General features: G+C 39.0%; 1 protein-coding gene across 1 annotated transcript in view; it reads left to right on the plus strand.

The window, feature by feature from the left end:
• Window positions 1–27,270, plus strand: part of jmjd1cb (jumonji domain containing 1Cb) — a 190,180-nt gene that overhangs the window by 112,494 nt on the left and 50,416 nt on the right. The window contains exon 3 of the mRNA XM_088001097.1: window positions 7,006–7,119. Within this exon, the coding sequence (XP_087857223.1) occupies window positions 7,006–7,119 (114 nt within the window). The remainder of the gene's footprint in view (window positions 1–7,005; window positions 7,120–27,270) is intronic.

A 27,270-nucleotide genomic window follows, 5' to 3' on the forward strand; every position in this document is an offset into this window, starting at 1 on the left:
TCTGCTAGACGCAGAACCCATTGCAGACTTCTGCCCTCTTGAAAATGAGATCTGGATCTCAACGGGGTTTACCTGGTTAAATAAAGGAAATAAAAAATAAAATAAAAAATTGCTAACTTATCTGAGCCAACTTCTCACTCGTCCCTACTCTAGGACATCAGCTGGGTAATGTCGGTCTGAGTTGACCATAGGCGATGTACATGAGGAGGTGTAAAAGACTATTTGAAGAGTTACTCATATTGGAGAAGGATGTGTGGAACTTGTTTTGTGTAACTTGTAGTTCGACTATAAAATGTTGCAGTAAGCAGTTTGGTAGATGCACTGATTGAATATTAATATCTGTATCGGTCCTGATATTGGAAATAAAATGTAGATTGGGTATTGGTTACAGTGTTTCCTGAATCTTACTCCTAATTGCTCTGACTGACCAAATTAAAATTGTTTTTACATGTTTGACCAAGATTGTGAAGGTTTTGTTGTATTTAAGTGTGCTGTACTGGTGCAGTTATCAATTAAATTTGTAATTGAGTACATTTATGTCTGTATTTTAAAAAGAGAAACATTTGAAGTCAGTTTGGTTGTTTTTGTGTATCGGAGCAGTACCAGCCGATACTAAATCTTACATATCTGTATTGGTATTGAAAGTGAAAAAAGTGGTTCATGCATCCCTAGCTACATGTCTATGATGCAAAGTCAATTTTCTTTGACTTTATAACAACTAAAGGTAACATAGTTACTTAATTGTGCTATAAAATGACACTGTGTGCCTAGGAAATACATACTACTGTCCCTATAAGGAAATGAGTTCTACTCATCCTAGGTGTTTTTCTTGTGTTGGTTTAATGGCTTAAACTCTTGGCTGTATGAGTGCTGACGCTGGGCCCTGTGAAGTTTTTCATCTTTTTATCCACCTTAACTTACTCCATGGCTGCTAAGCAACATATTTATTAGACCAAGAAGTACTGAAAGTGGTCATGTTTGAATGATAACAGCAGTAGTTTATGTGGCTGAATAGCTGGAGGTATGTCCTGAATGATGCTACAGAAACTTGAGTAAACCTGTGGATGTTCCCATGTTTGAATTTGCATGTACATCTGGTAACTGAATGCCAGGTGTGGTTGGTCATGTTTAGCGTAGTGTACCTTTATGTAAATCACCTGGGATGGATGCTAATAGCAGGTTGGAACAGCCAATGTCTGAATGTCTCGTGTCTGCTCTCATTATACATTGTTACCTTTGATTTTCTAAAATTGATCTGTTCATTATAGGGAGTGTTTGTGTCTTTGCTTCTCTCCGGATTCACTGGATTAAATACGTTGTTCTTCTTTGTAGCAAGATGTTAGTATGTCCAGCCTTTCTCTCTGCTGCTGCATGTAGAGGAGATGCAGACAGGAATCTAGTTTTCCTACCCCTTGTTAGTCACAGATGTGACCCAGTTGCAGCTAAATGGTGTTTGTGTGTGTTCATGCGCGGAGGGTTACTGGTAAGAATTTACAAGAACATTGTGACTTCATTTTAAGCTAATGTCACTATATAATACTAAACTGGGGTACTGCTGAAAACATTTGTACTTTTTTTTTGACATGGAAATGATTCATCTTTAAACAAAAAACATATTGGAAAATTGACCAGCCCTTTATTTCTTGTTCAGTGGAAAGCTTTTAGAGTGTGAGCAGTTAAGTGACAGGATATGAATAACTGTCTTATTGGTGTAGCTCTGATTCAGAGAGGAGCATGTGTCAGAGTTGTATTGTTCTGCTCTGTAATAAAAACAAACTTTTGCCTTCAGGAATCAGAAATGGAATTGAATATCAATTATTTTTCATATTGTGTGTATGGCGTTTGTCCCTCCTATCTAACAGTTTGAAGTAACTGACTCCAAACTAAGCATTTGATCCTTTATCAGTTTTAGCCAACATTTAGAATCACAGGTAGCAGATAAAACGAATATTATTTACATTTTTTGTTAAAATATTATGCAGGAATACTTACATGTTCAGTGTTGAACATAAACCAAACTAAGTTTAATCTGTATGATAAAGTTGTTGCCTTTCTCATACTTATGGTTAAACTGGTCTCCTAGCTACAGCCATAGGTTTTCTTAGAGGCTAACCTGAACTAGATGGGTTTTCCCTAGCATCTGGAACCTGTGATAGCCGCGTTGACCACTGCAGTGGCCCAAAAGGTTTTTGACAAATATGAAGCAGGCCTTCATAGGTTTTTTTGGTCGGTGGTTCTGTCCTTGGACAACTCTTTTATTTATATATATGTATTTACACACACACACACACACACACACACACACACACACACACACACACACACACACACACACACACAGTGATCCCTCGCTATAACGCGGTTCACCTTTTGTGGTCTCGCTGCTTTGCAGATTTTTTTGTGCAGTTTTTTTCACAGTGCATTGTGTTCTGCGTCCTGATTGGCTAAACGGTCTCCAAGCTCCTTCTCTACCTTTGTGCCAATAACGTTATGGTATTTAAATATAAGTAATACAGATTGGCCATTCAGGAGATGAAAACTAAAAACTTTGAATGCCTGCTCGAAAAAAAATGTGGCCAGAGGCAGCGCAAAACCCGACCGGAGGCTCGCTTGATAAGATCCATCGCTCTGCTGTAGATACACCTGTGAATCTCGCGGGGCAGGTTGGAGGAGACGCTTTAATGACATGACTCCGGATCACATTAAGGCCCTGATTGATGCACATGCACTTGTGCTGATCTGAAAACAGGTTTTGTTCTTTGGTTTCAATGTAGAGTATTTAATTATGCTGCTTAATAACTGTAAAAAATAAAGGTAACTACTTCGCGGATTTCACTTATCGCGGGTTATTTTCAGAATGCAACCACTGCAAAAATTGAGGGATCACTCTGTCTATATATAAATTCCCTTCTCACCCTCTGTGGTCTCTTTCATCCTCTGAGCTCGGGTCCTCTACCAGAGGCCTGGGAGCTTGAGGGTTCTGCACAGTATCTTGGCTGTGCCTAGAACTGCACATTTCTGGACTGAAATGTCTGATGTTCCTGGGATCTGTTTTAGCCACTGCTCCAGTTTGGGGGTGACTGCCCCGAGGGCCCTGATGACCACAGGCACTACTGTGGTCTTCACCTTAAAGGCTTTTTCCAGTTCCTCTCTGACGCCCTGGTATTTCTCCAGTTCCTCAAGCTCCTTTTTCCTGATGTTGTAGTCACTTGGTATTGCTACATCCACCACAACTGCTTTCCTCTGTTGTTTATCCACCACAATGTCCAGTTGGTTCGCCAGTACCATTTTGTCTGTCTGGATCTGGAAGTCCTACAGGATCTTAGCTCGGTTATTCTCCACCACCTTTGGGGTGCAGCTAGTTATTCCGGCAGGGTATCTGATTACTGGTAAGGCATAGCTGTTTATTGCAAGGATATTGTTCTTGCCATTGAGCTGGCTTCTCAGGACTTGCCTTATTCGTTGGAGGTATTTGGCTGTGGCTCCTTTTCTTGTGACCTCATCGAGGTTGCCATTTGCTTGTGGTATTCCCAGGTACTTGTAACTGTGCTCTATGTCTGCTATTGTTCCTTCTGGGAGTGAGACCCCTTCTGTGCGGACGACCTTCCCTCTCTTTGTAACCATCCGGCCACACTTCTCTAGTCCGAATGACATCCCAGTGTCATTCGACTCACTGATCCACACCACCAGGATCTACAGATCCTGGTGGTGTGGATCAGTGAGTCGATGTCTCGCTCGCTCTTGGTGTACAGCTTGATGTCATCCATGGAGAGGAGGTGACTGATTGTGGCCCCATTCTTGAGTCGGTATCCGTAGCCAGTCTTGTTGATGATTTGGCTGAGGGGGTTCAGGCCTATGCAGAACAGCAGTGGGCACAGAGCATCTCCTTGGTATATGCCACATTTGATGGACACTTGTGCAAGCAGTTTGCAGTTGGCTTCAAGGGTGGTTTTCCACAGCCCCATCGAGTTTGCAATGAAGGCTCTTAGAGTCCTATTGATGTTGTACATCTCTAAGCATTCAGTGATCCAGGTATGTGGCATTGAGTCATAGGCTTTCTTGTAATCAATCTAAGCGGTGCACAGGGTTTTGTGTGTCCGCTTATCTTAGCCGCAGCTAAGGCAGCCGCATTTTGTAGCAGCTGGTTCAGTTGAGCTGCCAGTTGCTCAACTTTCCCATATCCCTTTCCAGTATTGTTCAGTCTCCAGCCTTGGTGGGTCTGCCATTGAGAGTACACTTTAGCTGGTTGGGTGGAGAAGAGCCGGTTAATCCTCCTGGCTTCATTCTCTCTTGTGTATCTCTTTAGGCGGCTGGCCAAGGCTTGGAGTCTTTGTTTGGCAGTTTCGAGTGCTTCAGGTATGGGCATCTGGCTGTACTTCTTAGGTACTGATCTTTTCATTGCACCCCTTTGGAGCTCTGACAGTTGGTTCACTTCCCTCCTTGTTATCTCATGGTTGCTCTTATAGCCAAGCATCTCAAGGATCACTAATGCTGAGTTGTATATCAGCTCATTGGTTTCTGTTATGAGCTCATTGGTTTCTGTTATGGTGTTGGTAGGGATCGTTCTCAATGCTGCATTCACATCTTCAATTAGACTTTCTGATGGTGCTTCACTCAGCCGCTGTAGTTGGCATCGGGGTTATCTGGTGTTCATGCGGGCCATGATTCTCTCTCTCAGGTCAGCTGCTGCCTCATTCAGCTTTGATGGTTCGTTCATTACTGGGGCTACATACTGTTAAGAGAGGAAAAATTCTTGAACCTTAAAAACCTTTTGACTCGTTAAATCCTCTCTTATGCCCGGGTTCAGAAAAATGCTGTGCGCAAAGACTGAGATCACGCAGAGATAACAATGTCACAATAATCAGCATTTATTCAAGACAGATGCATACTATCACCAGAAAAGCACATCACATAACATCAGAAACCTCAGAGCACAAACAACACATGAATTTACCTGAGAGAAAAAGACAAAAGATGGAAACGACAAACAAAAAGCAAAGACGTCTTTGGAGAAGTTGCAAGCGCAAAATCTGATTTGTTACTTCTGTGTAGAAAGTTTTATAGTAAAAGGCGTATTCTTATCTTTAATTTATTCAAATAAGGCGTATCTTTGCTCCTCCAACCAGGAGCTACCTCTGACCCTCTATCTGAAGCCAGAAACCCCTGCCGTGTTTACGGCCTTTCACAGATGAGTGTGAAAAGCTAGAACTTCCACTGTATTGTTTTCCCACAGACAAAAGGCAGTTCAAACAATCCTAGCAAACCATCTGCTGGAACTACAGTTAAATTAAAGGTCAATAGGCCAGAATACATTGCTGATTTTAAAACCACAATTAGGCCATTTGAATCTAGACATGTTAGGTTTCAAAACTAGCTTATTTTAAATTTATTTTCTCAACAATACCCAGTCTCTGGGTGGGTAGTTGTAGTTAACTCCCCCCTGTCCTGACATCCAGGCTCCTCCCCCCTTGCCGTAGCATTTGTGTTGTACCTCGTCAATCTCAAGTTGTGATAGCAGTTGCCGTTTGTGGATGTTGGAACACTGAGCTACTAGTTGTTTAGCAGTCATTGTACACTGGGGATGTCGAACTAACCATTTTTCCCCACAGTCTTTGCATGTAGCCCCTCTGACTAGGGTTACGTGAGTAGTAGCATTCCAACAGATCCATGTTTTCATCTCTCGCCCATTTCCGTCTTGTTCCAGTAGCCCATTTTTCATCAAGGTGCTCTGGTTCCCCAGCACCTGACGCAGACCTTGTTTGGCCGGGCGACGTCTGAGCCGGCATGTTATGCATATCAATGTCTCTCATGGTATGAGGTAGGCTATATAGCTCCAAGGGTCTTGCCTAAGGACCCACACTGGATAGCTCAATTTCACTGTTGTAACTTTATATATATATATATATATATATATATATATATATATATATATATATATATATATATATATATATATATATATATAAATCTCAAAACAGAAAAGTGAAAACAAGAAACAGAAATGAAAGAAAACCAAATCAGTTACTGAGTTATAAGACAGATGAGAAGGAGATGGGAGAAGCTAGGACATGATGAAGAGTAGCAAAGAGGAAGCGAGGGATGGGAAGAAAAGAGATGAGGCTATAGAAGCACTCTAGAGTAATGAATAAATGAAGCAGCAGAGGTAGTCTGACAGTTCAAAGGCAAAAAAGTCAGCTTTGAAGTTGCCTGTTTGACTCATTCAGTACACAGACATGTTCTGATGATGTCTGTCAGGCTGCAGGTTGAGTTAAACTGGAACTGCATGAACACAACTCTGCCTCACATGAACCGCTTCTCAAGTTACTGCAGGGGACTCGCACTACACATCATTATGTCACACTTTAAATTACACCGTATGTCGCTTACTGCCTGATGCTGGACAGGTCAAAGTACAAAACGCCACTCAGAAGATCAGAGGGCCGCAAGTTGAATTTATAACGAGGTCAGTTTGATGCACAGGGAAAAAAGTGCTTTTACTATCAGACAAAGATAACCAGAAAAAATACAACATGCAGCTTGTTAAATAATAATTTCATTTATTAAGGCTGAAGTTTAAATATAATTGTTTTCTTATGAAATAATTAACTGATAATCACATTTTTCAACTGGCTTCAACTAGCCACACCCATGCCTGATTACAGCCATACCGTAGAATCAAGACATCCTCTACATAACATCTTTCCAGCTACATGAAGTAAGCTGAGGATTAATAAAAAGCAGCACATCATCACCTGAGCAGCGGTTTCTAAAGGCTTTGGGAGTCCAGAGAACCACAGTATTAGTATTATATAGAGAACCTTTATGCATGGAGAAGACATGGAGCAGTGGATGACCTTCCCAGGAGAGGCTGACCTCCAAAATCATATATATATATTATATATATATATATATGTTTGAACATTAAGTATATTCAGTCAAGATATTTGTATTTTTCACAGGGATAAATTATTCTATTGGTAATAAGTTGTTTGTTGTGTTTTCCAGGTGTTTAAACCATTGGTTGGGAAGAACCTGTTGTCTTCAGTAACAGCAGTGGAGTTCTTGCTGGACCATCAGCGGGACTTTGTCTCTAACCAGTCAGCCTGCCAACCATACCAGGTAATAAACCATCAACTCACAGGCCTGATGAAATCTCTATATTTGTTACCCACTGGCTTAACGAAATATTATCCAACATTTGCAACGATTGTGCTTTGGGTTTTGTTTAACCACACCGTGTTTTAATTGAGACCATCTACTCTGAGCAAACACCACGACCAAAACTTAAATCTTGTGCGTGCGAGGAGTGAGGCAAACGTAGAGGACTGTGGCAAATGATACAAGTTTTACGTGTGTGGGGTCACTTGGACCCCATTTCTAGACACAAGGGTTAAGGGAGGTGAAACCTGGACCACATCATTGTGACACCATTTTTTAGATTCATAAAAATGTAGTTGCTGCTCCAAACATTTGGAGACAATCTTTTCTGTGGCAGCTTGTTTATAATTAAATTGCAATAAAACAGACCATCTTTTAATAGGCAGGCAATCGGCAATTTGCCCCGTCCACAGTTGACATTGTATGCACTCTTCTGTCACAATTGATAAAAAGGTTTGAACCTCAAGGTTTGAACATGGAATTATCAATTTTCATCTCGCCATCTCTCCAACTACTATGGTCTCATTGCGGATGAAAAATGGTTGTTGTAGACCTACCTCCACAGGCCAATCAACGACTGCAGTCTGCTGCCAGTCAAGTCACCTTGGCTATGTCCAGCTTGCACCTTCACTGAGGTGGTTCCAAAAATCAGGAATAACCGCACAGGATCTGCAAATAGAGATGAATCTGGCCGGGGCAGACTGGGGAAGAGCAGGGGTGGGCAATTCCAGGCCTCGAGGGCCAGTCTCCTGCAACTTTTAGATGCATCTCTACTTCAACACACCTGAGTCAAATAATGAGGTCATTAGCAGGACTCTGGAGAACTTGACTGCACTTAGGAGGTGATTCAGTTACTGGATTCAAGTGTGTTGGACCAGGGAGTCTAGTACCACTAAACCTGTTGTCACTTTAAAATCTGAATAAGAAAACTTGTTTTTACTTTCATTCCTATATTCCTTTTCCACATTCTCAGGGGATGGCGTCTGAAAACTGTAACTATATACACATTGTCATATATCAGACTTGTCCTATTATTATTGCTAATCTACAACGGTTCTTCATAAGTGAGGCCCACTATGATTGCAAAATAGTAGGCCTCCCACGTCACCTAATTTTGAACAAGACTTGTTTTTCTCTGAGAAGCAGCAGAGTATTTTGTATTTAATGGCAGATGTCCACATTGTAAATTGTAGAGAGATAATTCCCTAATGGAGTCTGTATTAACAGATGCTACATTCACTTGAGCGTAGCCATGGCTACCATTAGCAACTGGGAATATGTATATAAGGATTTTGAGTCTTTGAAATGACACCTCTGATGTAACAAATCTTCTGCAGACAGTGAGCCACAGACATTTAAACTTCTCTCATGTTGTTGTGTGCTCTGAATTTGAAGAGTGTGTTTCAGGACAACTGGAAGCAGCTCCTTGTTTTGTACTGGAACACTGTGTTCCACTCAGTGTCAACCAGATGGGATGGCTGTGTTCTGTACTCACTCCCTTAGCCAACAGTTTGTGCAGACAAGTCCTTTCCAGAGAGAAAAAGAGAGAGTCTGTTTCTGTCGTTTCTCTGTTCTCCCAGAGGCGAGCTCTGTTGCTGTGTTTCTGCTGGTGCCACACATGGGTCTGTGTTGTAATTTGTGATTCTTTCATGTGTGTAAAACACATGTGATGACCATTTGTTTACCTTCCAGACCTGCAACATTTCTTAATTTGTCTCATCTTGATTCAGTCCTAGATTGGTATTTCATGGGTTTATAATGAATGATTTCCTTTCCTGCCCTTTGTTTGGAAAAACAAGTAGAAAATCAGTGAGTTAAATCAAGCCGGATTTGTTTGTAAAGTACGTTTCAGCAATAAGTCAGCTCAAAGTGGTTTACACGAAAAAAGTAACACAATACCGAACCAAACAAATTACATTAAGTGGGAAAACAAAGGAAAGTAATAAAAAGTGTAATCCAGACTACAGAGAATTTGTTTTTTTAGTTATTATGAATCAAAGGCAACCCTAAACAGGTCAGTTTTTAGCCTTTATTTTAAAGAGCTCAGTGTTTTGACCATGGCTACATGCAGTTTTGTAGCTGATTGCCGATTACTGATCTTTAAGAAGCCTGACCTGCTGATTCGGATTTCTTCTGCCATTTTTTTGTCTGACATGTTGCTAAATATAGCAAGAAAGGTGCTGAGTTGGCAACAGTGGAGTGACTATTGTTAACTGCAAATGTTGAGACATGACCTGGTAAAGCCTATGGGTCTATCAGTCAAACCTCTCTCACAGGAGATGAGAAGAGGACAGTGGTTGATTTTTAGACCTCTGGCTAGATCAGATTGGCTTCACTTCTTAGTATTGATCGATCATCAATCTCCCAAAAATAAGGAACTGATTAATCGGTGCACGCATGGTTTGGACTGCAGTTTTCTAGAGGTTTGTTCCAGATCAGTGGTGCATAGAAGCTGAATGCTGCTGCTCCATGTTTGGTTCTACTTCTGGATGCAGAGCAGAACCAGAAGACCTGAGAGGTCTGGAAGGTTGATAGAGAGATCCTTAGAGACTCCGTGTTATACTCTTCCATCCATTCAACCCCGTCAAATAAAAATAATTAACAAAAAAATTGTTCCACTTAGGGGGCCCTAAGCAGCCGCTTAGTTTGCCTATGCCTTGTGCCGGCCCTGAGTGTAATGGAGTTCTGCAGACATAAATTCCTCCAATCATCTTATTAGTCCTGGTGGTGATTTCTTTCCAACGGGTTCTGTTAAAGTGGATGTTGTCATCTTCAAAGTATATTTTTTCCTAATGCCCTTTCCTGACGTGGGTTGAGTGATGTATTGGAGATGTTGATGAGCTACGTGTTTACTTCGAACTTGCAACTTATTGGCGAAAACCGAAATAAAAGTGTGTGAATAGCCAATAAATCCCAGGAGTGATAATCAGCTCTAGGTTTTCCCTCCACACTCTCTGAAATGGTGCAACTAGGCAAGCAGGAGCTGGTGTTATGTAGGGAAACGCAAAATAAAGTAAAGTTTAACGTTTTACCATATTTAAATTCATATCAAACTCTGATTATGGCTCATACAAGTGTGCAAATATAGGCTATATATATGTATATCTCATATGGTTTACATTGTTTTAACATACATTACACATGCACATCTACTGACCTTCTGTCTCTGGACCTTATAGTGTGGATGTATTTGCTGTGTTTCACCACATTTCAGAATCCCCTCTGAGTTCCACAGTTGATTGACTCTCATGTCCTGAGCTCAGAATGTTGATTATGTTTTGTTGAATATGTTCCGTCAGAAGACATTGTCATTTCCTTTATTTCTAGTCTCACTGATGGAGTTGTTGTTACCTACTGTTCCAGATATTAGTTTTGGATCCTGGTTTGACTCTTGCAGTCAGTATTTGGCTGACTTCAAACTGATCAGTTCTCATTTAGTTTATGCTTTTTGTTTAGTTCTAAAACCAGTGTTTTTGTCCAGATGTCATTCCCTTTCTTGTCTTTCTTATTGATAGTTAGCTGTAGCATGTTGAGGTAAATGTTCACCATTTTTGCTGCAGTAAAATCAGAGTTGAATTAAAAGTCTACAACCTGAATTGTGAACATTGATGTAGAACCATTACCATCAGCAACCAAATAGAAAAGAGAAGCTTCCACTGCTCAGATTTTTACATGAGGACTTATTGTGTCTGTGCATATTTAAACATCTAGGTTTATGAAGGAGACCTTTGATCCACATAGAGCCATAAAACTATCTCTCGCTCACACACAAACCGTGGCCACTCCCCTCGGTTTATCCAGTTGGACAGGAAGAATGGAAGGAAGGGGGAAGGGGTTCCAACGGTTTGGCAAAAATCTACAATGAAATCACTGTTCAGTGAGCCAGCTTAGCTTGCTGCTCAAGTCTGTGGGTTACTGTTGCTAGAAAGTTGAGTGCTGACGCTGAAAAACAGGCAGATAAAGTGTCTGTGCTGACTCAACAGTCTAAGAAAGTCCCTCCTCAGTCTCAACTTTGCACCTGTGTTGCACCAAATCTCTTGCGCTTTTATGTTTACTATCTCTTGCAGTAGCATGTGACAGCAGTGTAATTTGATCAATAGACAATGTCCTGATGTCCAGCGTCTCTTATGATCTAAACTAGCGGTTCTCAACGTGGGCGGTACCGCCCCCCAGGGGGCGTTCAGAGGACGGCAGGGGGCGCTGGCGGACATTTTTACAAAAGGGGGGCGCTGGGATGCCTTTGGGGGGCGTTTGGTTGAAGGTAAACTTTACACCTTAAAGCACAACAATGCTAGTTTAGACTTTGAGCAACTTGGTAAAACTGTATTGTGTAACATAAATCATGCTTGGCTGCAACTGTATCGATGGCAGCTCTTCTTCTATTCAGTGTTTGTTAACTTCTGTTAGCTTCTTGGCGCAGCTCCGTTCTCCTGCTACTGGTAGCTAAAATCACGATACCCTGGCCGTTTCTCAATACTCAAGAACGCAAGTACGTTCTTGAGTTCTTGGCAAGTACGTACCCGCAAGAACAGTTGAAAGTCCGTTCTTACCGAGTTCACAAGGACGCAGTATGCTAGTTCGCCAATAGACCCTTTTCACAGTGACGTCAGACAATGGCCGCCATAACTCAAACCTGGGTATCTTTACTTCCGGCGTGATTTTGCCTTGGGAACCAAGCTGAAAAATTCCCGCATTCTCATAATCTTAAGGATATAATAAAAGGTAAGTTTAATAATAACAGCATTTAAGTGTTAGATAGCTGTTATTAATCATTGTAAATTCACCATTCTCTAACTGTGTATAAAATAAACAGCCTCCGATCGGAGAGTAAACCACCTAGCAGCAGCTTTAGCCATATTTAGGAAAAAATATACTCTCTGTCAGCGCTGTAACGTTTAGAGGTTCACTTTCTGTATTTTATAAAACAGTGTTTACGTGTTAGATAACCGTTATTAGTCATTGTCAATTTACCATTCTCCAACCAGCCTCCGATCATGAGTAAACCAGCTAGCAGCAGCTTTAGCCACAGTTAGGAAACATATACACCGCCGCCTGTCAGTGATGTAACGTTTAGAGGTTCATTTTCTGTATTAATGGAAAATAAAGGACATAAAAATAACTTTAATCTGATTACTGGAATTGAAATACGAGCTCGTTAGATTATTCGTTACCGGAAAAAGTGGTCCGATTAGAGGAAGGCATTACAAAGCAGCGGCGGCACCGGACATCTCTGCTTATAACAAACAAACCCCTATTTTATGGGATGAGTGGCAACTCCAGTCTATAATTTAAGAATCTGATCAAGATTAGAGCCTAAAACGTTATAGTTCAAAAACAGTAAAAAGTTCTGGTTAAGGAACAGTTATGTCACGTAGTTAGCTAGCTAACAAAATTCACTAATGCTAAGCTAACGGTTACGCAAAACAAAAATACCTACCTTCATAGTCAAACAGGTTTTGTTCGGTGAAGAATTTGCAGCCTTTGTCTAATTTAGATTTTGTTGTCAGAGAAAATTGGTTTGCAAATCGTGATCTATCTTCAAATCTTATTTTAGGCAAATGTTTTAGAGACTGTGTAAACTCCATGCTCCGGTGTTCTGTCTGATCAACATATGCTGTCAGATATATACATATATATATATAAATATCTAAATCTCTCTTTCTGTATATATGTCTCTATATAGATATATACGTGTCCATTTTACATATATATATATATATATATATATATATATATATATATATATATATATATATATATATATATATATATATATATGAAATAGACAACTTTATCATTACTTACTATGTACACCGGAACTAAGGATACACAGCTTCGAGCCAAAACGGAGGTTGTGTGACGTCATGTGAAAAGGGTCTATTGGAACAGGGCGTTCTTGACGTCACTCAACTAGCGTAAATTTCAATAAATTCAGTTTAACACAGGATGATTCCTGTGTTAAACTGAACAATTTAACAATTGGGACTGGATAATTTTATAATTGGCACAAATATTAACAGATATCAAATATACATAATTAAGGAAAAGTAATTTCTAAGTAGAAACACCTTCAAATTAACGGGATTAAGTTTTTTTATTACTGATTGAAAAAAGCTTAATTAAAAACAATATATCACCTCAAATTATTTTTTCAGACTTCTGTTACCAGTGAAGCTTGAATCTTGTTTGCCACCTTCATCAGATTATTTGCTTATAAAATATTTATTTCAAATGAAAAATCATAATAGATGGTGGCCAGCCTGTCATGCAGTTAACTGATTTCTTCCTTATTCCCCAGGTTTGCCAGGGATTCATAAACAGGGAAAGTTAAAACAATTATTTTATATTTAATGTTTTACCAACCTGCATCTGGCCAGAGTTCCTGTTACACAACTGGATGGTTATTTTATAATAACTACTAAACACTTATTAACAAACTTATGTTTACTTTGTTATCATAATCAAGTATACTCTAGTAAGATACCAGCATTGAAAGAGAAACATAATTTTTGTAGGAATATGTTTATTAGAATAACAAAAAAATAAACAAAAACAAGCAGATAATCAGTCAATAAGTCCAGGAAATTCAGTGACTGTCAAAAGGAAATATTACCATAATTTAATAGTTTTTTTTTCTTCTAAGAAGATGAAGAGACAGTGAAGAGAACATTGGCAGGACACGGGATGAAGAGAACCTCCAGGAGTTTTTGGGAAGCTGGAAGTAAACCTGGAGCTGCAGTCTGCTCACCTGAAGAGCTGCCTGCATAAAACAATGAAAAATAAGAGTTCACTCTCATACATGAAATACCAATCCAAGGGAAATGTGTTTTTTTATTTACAAATTAAAGTATGATTCTCTGATCATGAAGGGACATTGTATTAAAATATTTTTCTTACTACGAATTTAAATGCCCCAAAACAGTTAATTAGCGAGTGAAACTAATTGATTTTGAAAGTCTGTGTCAACACAATTTATAAAATACCAATATTAACTAAATAAATATAAAAAATAGAACAGATAATAAGCAGCGGAAAACAACAGTCACTTGCTGAAAACAGGCTGCGGTTAGCGGGGAAAACACGTTCCAACCGCCCGTTAAACTGGCAGCTCCTCCGCCGGTCTGTTAGCGGAGCTATGCTACTCCGAAAAACTCCGTAGCAATTATTAAAGTAAGAATATTCTGGATGAACTGAATGGATAGACGAAGCTATAAGGTTTACTTTCTCGCCTAAAAAGAAATTTAAATGAGTTTTCGTGGCAATTAATGGTGGTAAAAATGCAATACATTTCTGTACTGACCTTCTATATTTACCGCTGCTGGTGGCGCATTGCATTGTGGGATATCTTGCTGCCTCAAGTCCGCAGAAGGATGCATTGATGCATCCTCGATAAAATGGGCGGAGCAAGAACACATCCGGGTACTTTGAGCGTTCTTGCTTGGATGTGTACTTTGAATTGGAACAGTACTTGGGCCGCTGTCGATGACGTTTCACGAGGACGCGAGAACACAAGTACAGACAAGAACGCATATTGAGAAACGGCCCCTGACTGTGTATCCCTCTGAAAAATGAACCCATTTAAATAAAGAAATCTCTCCATAGTGATACCACGATGGTGAGCGTTCATTTTATAGCGGTAACACCGGAGCTGTAAGTGGTCCGGTATGAGACTGGGGTGATAGAACAACACAGCACTTTTAAATTTCAATAATCAGAATGCAGAAATTGTTTCCGTTGTTTTAAAAGGTTTATGTCAGTCTGCCTTTACCCCGTCGATACGCTTCCCAACCGCCCTGCACCTTAGGGGGTTAAATACGGTGGCCGACAGGTGCAAATGCGCACCAAAAGAGAAAACATGCAAACAAAAGAAAAGACACACCCCCGAATCAAATGCAGCAAACAAAAAAGAAAACACCCCCGAATTAGAAAACACCCCCGAATTAGAAAACACCCCCGAATTAAATGCAGCAAACAAAAAAGAAAACACCCCCGAATTAGAAAACACCCCCGAATTAGAAAACACCCCCGAATTAGAAAACACCCCCCGAATTAAATGCAGCAAACAAAAAAGAAAACACCCCCGAATTAGAAAACACCCCCGAATTAGAAAACACCCCCGAATTAGAAAACACCCCCGAATTAAATGCAGCAAACAAAAAAGAAAACACCCCCGAATTAGAAAACACCCCCGAATGAAATGCAGCAAACAAAAAAGAAAACACCCCCGAATTAGAAAACACCCCCGAATGAAATGCAGCAAACAAAAAAGAAAACACCCCCGAATTAGAAAACACCCCCGAATTAGAAAACACCCCCGAATGAAATGCAGCAAACAAAAAGTGTTGAAAACGGAAGTGCTCCAGACCACTATGCGGAGTCTAACAAAAAATAGCTGTGTCCGAATTCAGGCTCTGCATCCTTTCAAGGGCCCTGAGAAACTGATCCTTCGAAGCATAGACATAATAAAAGAGTACACCCTCCCCACCACGATTGGCTGCTCCGGCGCAAATACACTTTGCTTTGCTCAACCAAAACAGCAGAAGATGCCTTCAGCACTGCGGAATATTGTTGATCGGATCGACGGACTACTGACGTGAGGGCTCGACAGACTTTTCGCAAGTAAGATGGACATATTACTGTGTATTTTTGTGATTAGAATATTACTATACTGTATTTATGTCCACTGGCGAAATACCAGCTAATGCTAGCTATAGTGCTTGGTGTTCAGCCCCCGCTCTGACAGCTAACCGAGATTCCGTAAATCTTAAAATGTTTAAGTCATTCTCCAACATTTAGATTATCTGATACAAGAGCCTACTATAGAAATGAAACAATATTATAAAAATCATAACATTCACCAGCAAAGTTTACACAGATGACAATGGCTATTATTTAATTATTTAACTCAGTCAACGTAAGATAACTCGAAAATGTCCCGTTTTTGTTTTGAAGGTTTCCTACGACGTGAGGAAGAAGGGAGAGACAGATTCACTGCACAGCATGGATGAATCTCGTATCGGATTTTGGACCCAATCTCAGCTGCTGAATCACTCTTAAACCAGAACTCTTAGGCTGGAAAACATTATATATATATATATATATATATATATATATATATATATATATATGTATATATGTATGTGTGTGTGTGTGTGTGTGTGTGTGTGCGTGCATAATCATGCATAGCCTAATGTATATTATTCAGTATTAATGATTATTCATTTATGTTTGTATACTTATATAAGTATGTATTGATAAGACGAGAGCGGTCCATTAGGCGTCTGTCCTTTTATTATGTCTATGTGAGAAACGGCCCGATCTACAGAAGACGGATCCTTCGAAGGCCACGAATATGGACGACCAGAAGAGAGAAGCTGTAGCCTCCGGCTAGCTGCCTAGCCTCCATCTCGGCGTTATGTTGCTTAGCAACCGTGACAACGTGAAGCACAGAGCAACGAAGTAAAAAAAACGGACTCAGTTGTTTTTTACTCTTTATTTCTGTATTATTCTTCACCTTTTGTAATAAAAGTTGTTCCATAGTAAAAAGAAAATCTGTCTGATTCTAAAATGTTTAATGTATACAAGGGATATTATTCATTTTCAAATACTCTCCAGATCTCAGGTAGTAAGACATTACAGTTAAATAAACTATGTTTGAAGGCTTAACTTTAATCAGTCAAACCCATTTGCTCAGGAATAAATTAAATACTTTATTAATATCTACATGGAGCGCCCGGCCAGCTGACAGCTTGCGAGTGAAGCTGGCTGTTAATGCAGCGGGAGAAGACATCTCCGAAAACGTCGGAGCAATATTGGAAGTAGGTGATTTATTAATGAACCGAGCAGATATTTCAGATCTATACATCTACATTCTCGCCTAAAAACATTGTAAAAAATAAATTTGTGTAATTTTAAGTGTAATACAGCAAAAATTATTTTGTCGCCATTGCTGCTTCGGGGGTGTTTTCTAATTCGGGGGTGTTTTCTAATTCGGGGGTGTTTTCTTTTTTGTTTGCTGCATTTCATTCGGGGGTGTTTTCTAATTCGGGGGTGTTTTCTTTTTTGTTTGCTGCATTTAATTCGGGGGTGTTTTCTAATTCGGGGGTGTTTTCTAATTCGGGGGTGTTTTCTAATTCGGGGGTGTTTTCTTTTTTGTTTGCTGCATTTAATTCGGGGGTGTTTTCTAATTCGGGGGTGTTTTCTAATTCGGGGGTGTTTTCTTTTTTGTTTGCTGCATTTAATTCGGGGGTGTTTTCTAATTCGGGGGTGTTTTCTAATTCGGGGGTGTTTTCTTTTTTGTTTGCTGCATTTAATTCGGGGGTGTTTTCTAATTCGGGGGTGTTTTCTAATTCGGGGGTGTTTTCTTTTTTGTTTGCTGCATTTAATTCGGGGGTGTTTTCTAATTCGGGGGTGTTTTCTAATTCGGGGGTGTTTTCTTTTTTGTTTGCTGCATTTGATTCGGGGGGGTGTCTTTTCTTTTGATTGCATGTTTTCTCTTTTGCTGCGCATTTGCACCTGTCGGCCACCGTAGTTAAAATAATAAAGACGCGCACATCGCGCAAAACTCTGAAACAGGAGAAGCGGGACATAAAACGGCTCGACGAACTAGATGTGAATTATGGCATAAAATCAGAGAATCCGACGCTGAACAGTGAAAAATCAACACATGATGTGAAACATGATGATTAGACAGCGCAGCAGGTGATGAGTGAAGATTACTGATGGTCAATAAATGATAAAATAAATCAAATATAGCAACAGGAAAGAAACTAAAGTGGACATGGCAATAAACCAAGAGAGGACAATACTAATCAAAGGAAACTAAATGGAAATGAATGAAGAACAAAATGCAAGAATAAACTAAGAAAAAACTAAAGCAAATACAGAGGAATAAACTGGTATGGCAAGACCTTTCGAGCAATAATTAATACAGAGACTGTATGGCAAGAATAAACAGACACTATTTCCAGATAAAAGGTAAAATAATATTGTTGAAGTGTCATGGGTTTGTTGACACCATATGATACTGAGAATAAATATATCTTACAGACCATAACAGTAAATAACTTATCACTTATTTATGTTTTTAATTAGATTTGATATATTTATTTCTTCAATATTATTTTTCATGTCAGTGTTAATGTCATGAGGCTGACGACTCCATGATGCTTTCAATTTGACTCATTAGGATTTGATGAAGAACCAGATTTGTTCTTCGTCATTTCTGTCCAGTAAAACTATTAATCTATAAATCAATAGACACGTCTATATAATGATATAATCAATGTTTCTGTCTCATATTTGTATGGCATTAAAAAGGAACTTTTGTTTTTCCACTGAAAGCTCTGGTTTGCACAATAAATGCCATGTGGGTGAAGTTTTATAGATGATACTCTGATGTCCCATTCTCCTGAAGGCAGCACAGAGCTGCACCACCAGAAACTGACAAACACTGAAGAGAAGAAGAGCTATGATTAATGTAGTTACAGTTCTATCCATGTTTTAATGCTGCAGAGCTCAGTCGTTTTGCAAATAGATCAAAGTTTAAACTGGCATGTTGAACATCTTTTATCTGATCATTTTGTGGAATATTTAACAACTAGAAAATGGCACAAAATAAGAATATTTTTTCCACTCTGATTGGCTGCTGTTAGACCTACCAATTTTAACTTGAATGTTCACAGCATTTTTTGTAAACACCTGTGAAAATAATTTCTATTCCCATGACTTTTTTGTTCTCTGGGAAATAATTTTTGATTATAAATACAGAAACAAGCATAAAAATCAAAACATCTACAATAGTAATATTAATGATAAAATAATAGTCAGTGCAAAGTAGCCTGCAAATTCTTTGGTGGGGGGCGGTGAGGGACCTGGATAAGGGCTGGGGGGGCGCTGGCACAAAAAAGGTTGAGAAACACTGGTCTAAACGGCTCCACAGTGGACAGAATTTTTAGTTAATTTGTAAAAACAGCTTTTAAAAATTACTGAATGAATCAAACCTTATTAACACAGCATGTTTTATACGGTCCATTGTGCCACAGAGTGCTTTACAGGCTTAAAAACAGGAAGGCAGACATTTAAATTACAATGACCAAATCAAGCAGACAATTATTTATGACAAAACAAAGAATCAAATGTAATAGAAATAATTTATACAGAAAGTAAGGAGGTGTTGAAATGCAGTTGTTTAGAATAGGTTAGTGAGGAAATACTTAGGAAATACTTTGTGGCAGTAAATCAGTTCTAAAATGGACACATAATGATGCTGAGACTTTAAACTCAGTGTGATGTGAGTTCGTTTTCTCGTAATGTGGTAGTATGAACAAAGTCTTTGCATTGTACTGGCAGGTAAAAGGTCTTACTCTGGCAATGTTCTTAAGATAGTGTTTATTTTTTCAAGAAGCTCCAGTTTGAATATGACAGTGGTCCCCAAACTACAGCCCGCGGGCCGAATCCGGCCCGCCTCCACATTTGGTCCGGCCCCCTGAACAATACCAGAGAGCATTTAGTTTTTGTTTTTTTTTCCATACACCGTATTTTCCGGACTATAAGCCATGACTTTTTTCCTAAGCTTTGAACCTTACGGCTTATATGTGGATTTTTCTTCAACCACCAGGGGGCTCTTTACCAGGAAGTGAGTCATTGGAAGTCAAAATTGGAAATAAAAGAAAGCGCCCATTAAAACAGAATTAGGTTTTAATAGGGAATTGAAATTTAAGAATGTTGTTGATCAGTTAAATAGCATTGAGGGGAAAAAGAAGATTTTTCCTTTTTTTAAAAATACTGGGATCATTATGAGAATTTGAGGTATATATATTAGTCTAGTAATGTCTAGTAATATCAGCGCTGATCCATACTATACTGCAGACCGTTAAAATCTGCTTTAGTGCAGTTTCTGTGCCGTGATTGGATCTAAACCCAGACTGTTTTTTTTTTCTGGAATGCTGTTGTAGTTGAAATGAGAGTTTAGTTGGTAAAGAACAATATTTTTGTTCATTCTTTTTCTGTTAACTTCAAATTACATGACCAAAGTTCAGGATTCTGTAGCACATCATTTAACTCAACCTTTCATTCTGAATGTCAGAGTTTTATTGAGTCTACATTCAAATATGCCAATAAAAACTAAACGGTTCATTAAAAATAATCTCGATCTTTCAACATAGACATGTGCACAAGAGCCCAGGTGGAAAATAAAAGCTAAATCATTTTGCATTCTAGGCACATATGCATTTCATTTTTATCTAGTCATAAATGTATATTTAATTTCAATAATTTCATAACTGAAGAACTGATCATTTATATTTTTAGTCTTTCCAGATCAAGTTGTATTCATGCATTCCAGTCATAGTTTTAATCTCGTGGAGGCTTACTGTCTGAGCAGAATGCAGCAGTCAGCTGGGTGAGGAAGTTGAGCTGAGATCTATGAGTGTCTTTTTGGCGTCTTGCTGAGTTCAGGTCTTTTTTTATCAGTGTTTAATCCTGCAGCTCTGCACTGACTTCACCCACTGACTGACCTTATGTTTGTTTTGGTGAAATCGCTGGAACCCAGTAGTGCTAGATGGATTAGTACAATGGTCGCTGTTGTCATTTTACTAATCCATTACTAATAAGAAGTCCTCCCATGCCCCCTAATATAAGTACTATTAGTAACACACCCAGAGCTCCATACGCAGCTGTTCATTAATTTGCTGAGCATGTTTTTGTATATTTTGTGAGAGAAATATCATTGAGTTGGATCTGTTAACACTGCGGTCATGGAACAAAGAAAACACACACTCTGAGTTGTAGTATTTGGAGTACCAGGAGTTGATTAAATGATTTTTTTTAAAATACTTTTTATTAAACATTTCTGAACACATATAGTGGAGAGGCATCAATACATTCAACTTCATATACAATGTTGGACAACCGTGTCCGTATTTAACTGGATACAAGAATGGCATTCTCCTTGCGTCTATAGTCGCTCCATTTTTCCCATTTAACAACAAACTTGTCCTCCTGCAATCTTAGTCTATATGTGATTTTCTCCATTATGAAGATCTCTTCCACAATGCTCAGCCACTGCTCCACCGCAGGGGGGTCTTGTCTATACCATAATTTTGTGATGGTTTTCCTTCATGCTGAAAGTAATATTTTTAACAGATATTCATCATCCTTTTGAATTACATCGTGTGTGAGGCATCCCAGGTAGAGTGTTTTACATGATCTGGGTATTCCATATCCCAATATGTTTTTCAAGATAAGGCAAACATTATGCCAGTATGTGGTTAGCTTTTGACAAGACCAGAATATGTGTGTGTGGCCTACATCAGTCTGGCCACAGAGTCTCCAGCATGGCTGTGAACTGGATACCATCCTGGTCCTGATCTTTGGTGTTATAAAAAATCTAATCATGTTTTTCCAATTAAATTCCCTCCACACATGGGAGCAGGTGGCTGTGCACTGCATTTTACAAATTTTAAACCATTCCTCCTCTCTTATGTGTTCCTTCAGTTCGTCTTCCCATTTTTCTTTAATGTACATAGTAGATGTCTTCCAGCCTGCCATCAGTCCCTGGTACAGTGCTGAAATAACTCGTAATTTATTTCCCTCATAGGCCTTATGAAATATCTCCATTATTTTACTTACGTTGGTTTTTATCTCTTTCTCATAATAATCTTTTATTTGCAGGTATCTATACTGGTCTTGATCCTCCAGTTCATATTTTTCCTTTAAGCTATTAAAGCTCAGCAGTTTGCCCTTTTCAGTCAATTTACACATTGCTGTGGCACCTTTATTTGCCCATTGTTTGAAACCTGTATCATAAATACCTGGTTTAAACTTCAGATCCCAAGCAAACCAGCTCAAACTCCTTGTTTCCTTCTCTAACTTGTAATTATCAATTACTGTGTTCCATATTTCAATCGTAGTTTTAGTTATTGAATCTAGCTTGTTGCTTAGTTTGCCTAAGTATTTTATGTGCTATTAAATTTTTAACTTCTATGTCTTTTCTACCTATTTCCAGATTTTTCCATTTTGAAACATAGTCATCATTGCACCAACATACCAGAGGTCTAATTTGTGCGGCCCAGAAATATTCTTTTAGGACTGGTAAACCCAGACCTCCTTTATCTTTTGGGAGCTGAAGTGTTTTATATCTGACCCTGGGTTTCTTCCCATTCCATATAAACCTTGAAATCCATCTATCCCATTCTACAAATTGTTTTTGCTGAATAGTCAGTGGCAGGGACTGAAACAGGTATAACAGTCGTGGTAAAATATTTATTTTAATTAATTCCACTCTAGAGCTGAGATCCAAGCCAATGTCCATCCATCGCCCCAGGTCCTTCTTGATATTGTGGTTTATTTCTAAATAATTTGCATCATAAAGTTTGTCAATTGTTTTGGTTATGTTTACCCCCAAATATTTTATAGATTTTTCATTCCACTTAAGTTTGTAGGTATCCCTTATTTTCTGCTGCGGGGAGTAATTTATTGTTAGGATCTGTGTTTTTTCCACATTAATTTTTTATCCAGAGAATTTCCCATAGTCCTCAAGCAAACTTACTGTTTTTAAAAACATTTCATTTGGGTTTTTTAGATAAATCAAAATGTCATCTTCAAACAACCCTATTTTACAACCCCTGGCAAAAAGTATGGAATCACCAGTGTTGGATGAGCAGTCATTCAGACATTTCATGCTGTAAAACAAACTCGGATCAAAAACATGACACAATATTAAGGTCGTTCCAAAGTGCAACTTGTTGGCTTTCAGGAACACTCAAAGAAATGAAGAGAAAACATTGTGGAAGTCAGTGAATGATACTTTTATTGACCAAACACAGGGAAATAAATATGGAATCACTCAATTCTGAGGAAAAAAGTATGGAATCATGAAAAACACATAAACAAAAGACCATTCAAAATACATCACTAGTATTTAGTTGCACCATCTTTGGCTTTTATAACAGCTTTTAGTCTCTGAGGCATGGACTTGATGAGGGACAAACAGTATTTGGTGCCTACTCTCTTTGATAGCAGTTGCCAGATCAGCTTTGCAGGTTGGAGCCTTCTTGTGGAACATTTTTTTCAATCTCCACCACAGGTTTTCTATTGGGTTGAGATCTGGACTATTTGCAGGCCATGACATCGACTGAATGTGTCTTTCTTCAAGGAATGCCTTCACTGTTTTTGCCCTATGGCACGATGCATTGTCATCTTGGAAAATTATTTCATCATCTCCAAACATCTGTTCAATTGAAGGGATGAGAAAACTGTCCAAAATGTCAATGTAAACTTGTGCATTGATAGAAGAATTAACCACAGTCATCTCCCCAGTGCCTTTGCCTGACATGCAGCCCCATATCATCAAGGACTGTGGAAATTTGGTTGTTTTCTTCAGGCAGGCCTCTTCATAAATCTCACTGGAACGGCACCAAACAAAAGTTCCAGCATCATCACCTTGTCCAATGCAGATTCTTGACTCATCACTGAAGACAACTTTCATCCAGTCATCCACAGTCCATGATTGCCTCTCCTTAGCCCATCGGAATCTTGTTCTTTTATGGTTAGGTGTCAATGCTGGTTTTCATTTAGCTTTCCTGTATTGAAATCCCACCTCCTTTAGGCGATTTCTTACGGTTCGGTCACATACATTGACTCCAGCTTCCTCCCATTTATGCTTCATCTGTTTAGTTGTACTTTTTTGGTTTTCAAGACAAATGACCTTTAGTTGTTTGTCTTGACGCTTTAATGTCTTTCTTGGTCTACCAGTACGCTTGGCTTTAACAACCATTCCATGCTGTTTGTGTTTGGACCATATCTTGGATACAGCTGACTGTGAACAGCCCACATCTTTAGCAACCATGCGTGAAGGGTTACCTTCTTCAAGAAGTTTCACAATCCTCTCTTTTGTTTCAAGGGACATTTCTCTTGTTGGAGTCATGGTTCTCGCCACTCCACTTCGTCCAGCAGCCCTCCAAGGTGTCATGACTGCAGGTGTTTTGAACTGCACACTAACGGCCACATCTAATCTGGGGCAGGTGTCCATTTAGGGAAAGGAAATAGACTGGGTGTGTCCTTTTTTCTACCTCCAATTTGAGTGATTCCATACTTTTTTCCTCAGAATTGAGTGATTCCATATTTATTTCCCTGTGTTTGGTCAATAAAAGTATCATTCACTGACTTCCACAATGTTTTCTCTTCATTTCTTTGAGTGTTCCTGAAAGCCAACAAGTTGCACTTTGGAATGACCTTAATATTGTATCATGTTTTTGATCCGAGTTTGTTTTACAGCATGAAATGTCTGAATGACTGCTCATCCAACACTGGTGATTCCATACTTTTTGCCAGGGGTTGTATGTTCTTCCCCTCCTATTTCCACTCCTTTTATTTCCTCTTCCTGCCTAATCATCTGAGCTAGTGGCTCTATAATCAGTGCAAAAACACTCGGTGAGAGGCAGCATCACTGCCTTGTTCCTCTCTCCAGAGTAAATCTTCCTGACAGGTTGCCATTTATTTTAATCCTTGCAGTTGGCTCTTGATAAATTGATTTAATACAATTTACAAATGTCTCATTAAATCCAAATTTTTCTAAAACCTTATACAAAAAGTTCCAATTGACACTGTCGAAGGCTTTTTCCGCATTTATACTTATGAGAACTGCCCCCTCCCCTGTTCCTTGCAGGTGGTCTATGATGTGAAGAGTTCTCCTTATATTGTCTTGTGTGTCTTTCCTTTATAAAACCAGTTTGATCCTCATCAATTAAATCTAGCATTAAATTTTCCATTCTTTTAGCTATGATAGAGGAAAACGGTTTATAGTCTACATTTAGTACCGATATCGGTCTGTAGTTGTGGCAGTATTCTTGGTCTTTACCTCCCTTTGGGATTACGGAAATAATGACTTCCTTCCAAGAAGGAGGCATCTTGCCAGTCCTGAGACTATAGTTAAACGAGTCATATAACAGTGGTGTTAATTCTTCTTTGAAGGTTTTATAAAAAGAAGCCCCTAAACCATCTGACCCTGGTGACTTTCCTGTTTTAGTCCTGCCAATTGCCTTTATAATCTCTTCCTCTGTAATTTGAGAAGTCAGTGTCGCATTTTGTTTTGTGCCTATTGCTGGTAAATCCAATTTTTCCAGAAAATTACTCACCTCCTATTCCCCTGCCGATGGTGGTTGTGCATATAGATTTTTGTAGTATTGCTCAAATGTTCTTTGTATTTCTTCTTGTTCATATAAGATTGTATTAGATAGTGGATCTTTTATTTTATGTATGCTACATAATGTTTGTTGTTTCTTAATGCGCCTAGCCAAATTTTTTGTAGCTTTCGGACCCCCCTCATAGTACATTTGTTTAGTAAATCTAGCCTTCTTTTCTACCTCCTCCCATAAACTCTCATCCATTTCGTTCCTAGTTTCTTTAATCAGATTAAATACGTCTGGGTCATTTGTTTGTTTTATGTTGTTGTTCTAAATCTCTTAGCTTCCTTATTTGTTTATTGTATGTTTCTAATCTTGCTTTTTTCATAAATGCTGTGTAAGAAATCATTTCCCCCCGTATTACCGCCTTTAGGGCATCCCAAAGAATTACTGGATCTACTTCACCATTATCATTTTTCCTCTCTATATCGGATTATCTCCTCTTTTACTTCACCAGCTAGACCCTTGTTATTTAATATTCCTTCATTTAGTCTCCATAAAGTATTGTTCTTTTTGCTGTCCAGATGGATCTTAAGATAGATTGCGTTATAATCGGAAACGTCTGAAACTCCAATCCTACACTCTTTCACTCTGTGTAGTTCTCTCTTATTCATTAGTATATAGTCAGTTCTGGAATAAACACCATGTGGTATTGAATAATGAGTATAATCTTGATCTAAGGGGTGAAATTCTCTCCACATATCTACCATTGCCATTTCTGACATCATGGTGTTCATGTACCTACTGATTTGATTTTTACTATTTTTATTGCTTGTAGTATCCATCCTATAATTTAACACAGCATTAAAGTCCCCGCTACATATCAATATTCCCTCTGCTTCCAAGTTTATGAGATCAAATATTTTCTTAAAAAATACTTTGTCACTTTCTGGAGGGGCATATACATTGAGTAGTGTGATTAACTGGTTTTCCAATTTGCCCTTTATCATTAAGTATCTTCCTTCTTTATCCCCAATTTCCTCCAACAATTCAAACTTTACACTATTTGAGATCAATGTCATAACCCCTTGTTTATGCCTTTCTCCAAATGAGGAGGAAAATGAGTTTCCATACCCTAATTTTTTGTACTTTCCATGTCCTTTTTTTGATAGGTGTGTCTCCTGTAGGAGAATAACTTGTACTTTTTCTTTTCTAAATTTATTTAGGACCTTATCTCTATTTTTGATATTATTTAAACCATTGACATTCAGTGATACCACAGTTATAACCTTAGTCATTGTTTGTATATCTTGGTTTGAATCTCAGCCTCTCCACTTGAACTATGAACAAGAACTAAACCAGGGGTCCCCAAACTTTTTCCTGCGAGGGCCACATAACTGTTCACTTTTCTGGTCAGGGGCCGGTCTTAGTTTTTCGAGAAAGAAACCTTAGAAAACTTTTGTTGACGAGGGGGGAGTGAAACTGTGGACCGGGGGGGGCTGGATTACTGCCGACGACATATTCGCGTTTGTAGATAGATTTTTACCCAGAATGCAAATGGAAAAAAATCCGTGAGCGAAACGGTGACTGGTACTGACTAGTATATATTCTATTGAGGGAAACTAAGTTTCATATCTGCTCAAGAGCCCCCCTGGTGGTTGAAGAAAAATCCACATATATATGAAAAAAACACTGAATGCTCTCTGGTGTTGTTCAGGGGGCCGGACCAAATGAGGAGGCGGGCCGGATCCGGTATTGTTCAGGGGGCCGGATCCGGCCCGCGGGCCGTAGCTTGGGGACCCCTGAACTAAACTAACAAAAAATCTGAACTCCCGACTAAATATGGGCCATATTCCCAAGAGGCCCTGTCCCTCTGCTGGAAAGGAAGGGGGGTATCTTTTTATGAAGAGCCCCCCCCCCTAGTGGTTTTGGGCAAACCTGCTTTGGGTTTACCTGACCTGCTAGGTGAGTCCAACAGTCCCTTGTT

The sequence above is a fragment of the Poecilia mexicana genome, unplaced genomic scaffold (assembly GCF_051168715.1).
Source record: "Poecilia mexicana isolate PSO_F unplaced genomic scaffold, ASM5116871v1 scaffold_19, whole genome shotgun sequence".
Classification (NCBI taxonomy): Eukaryota; Metazoa; Chordata; class Actinopteri; order Cyprinodontiformes; family Poeciliidae; genus Poecilia; species Poecilia mexicana.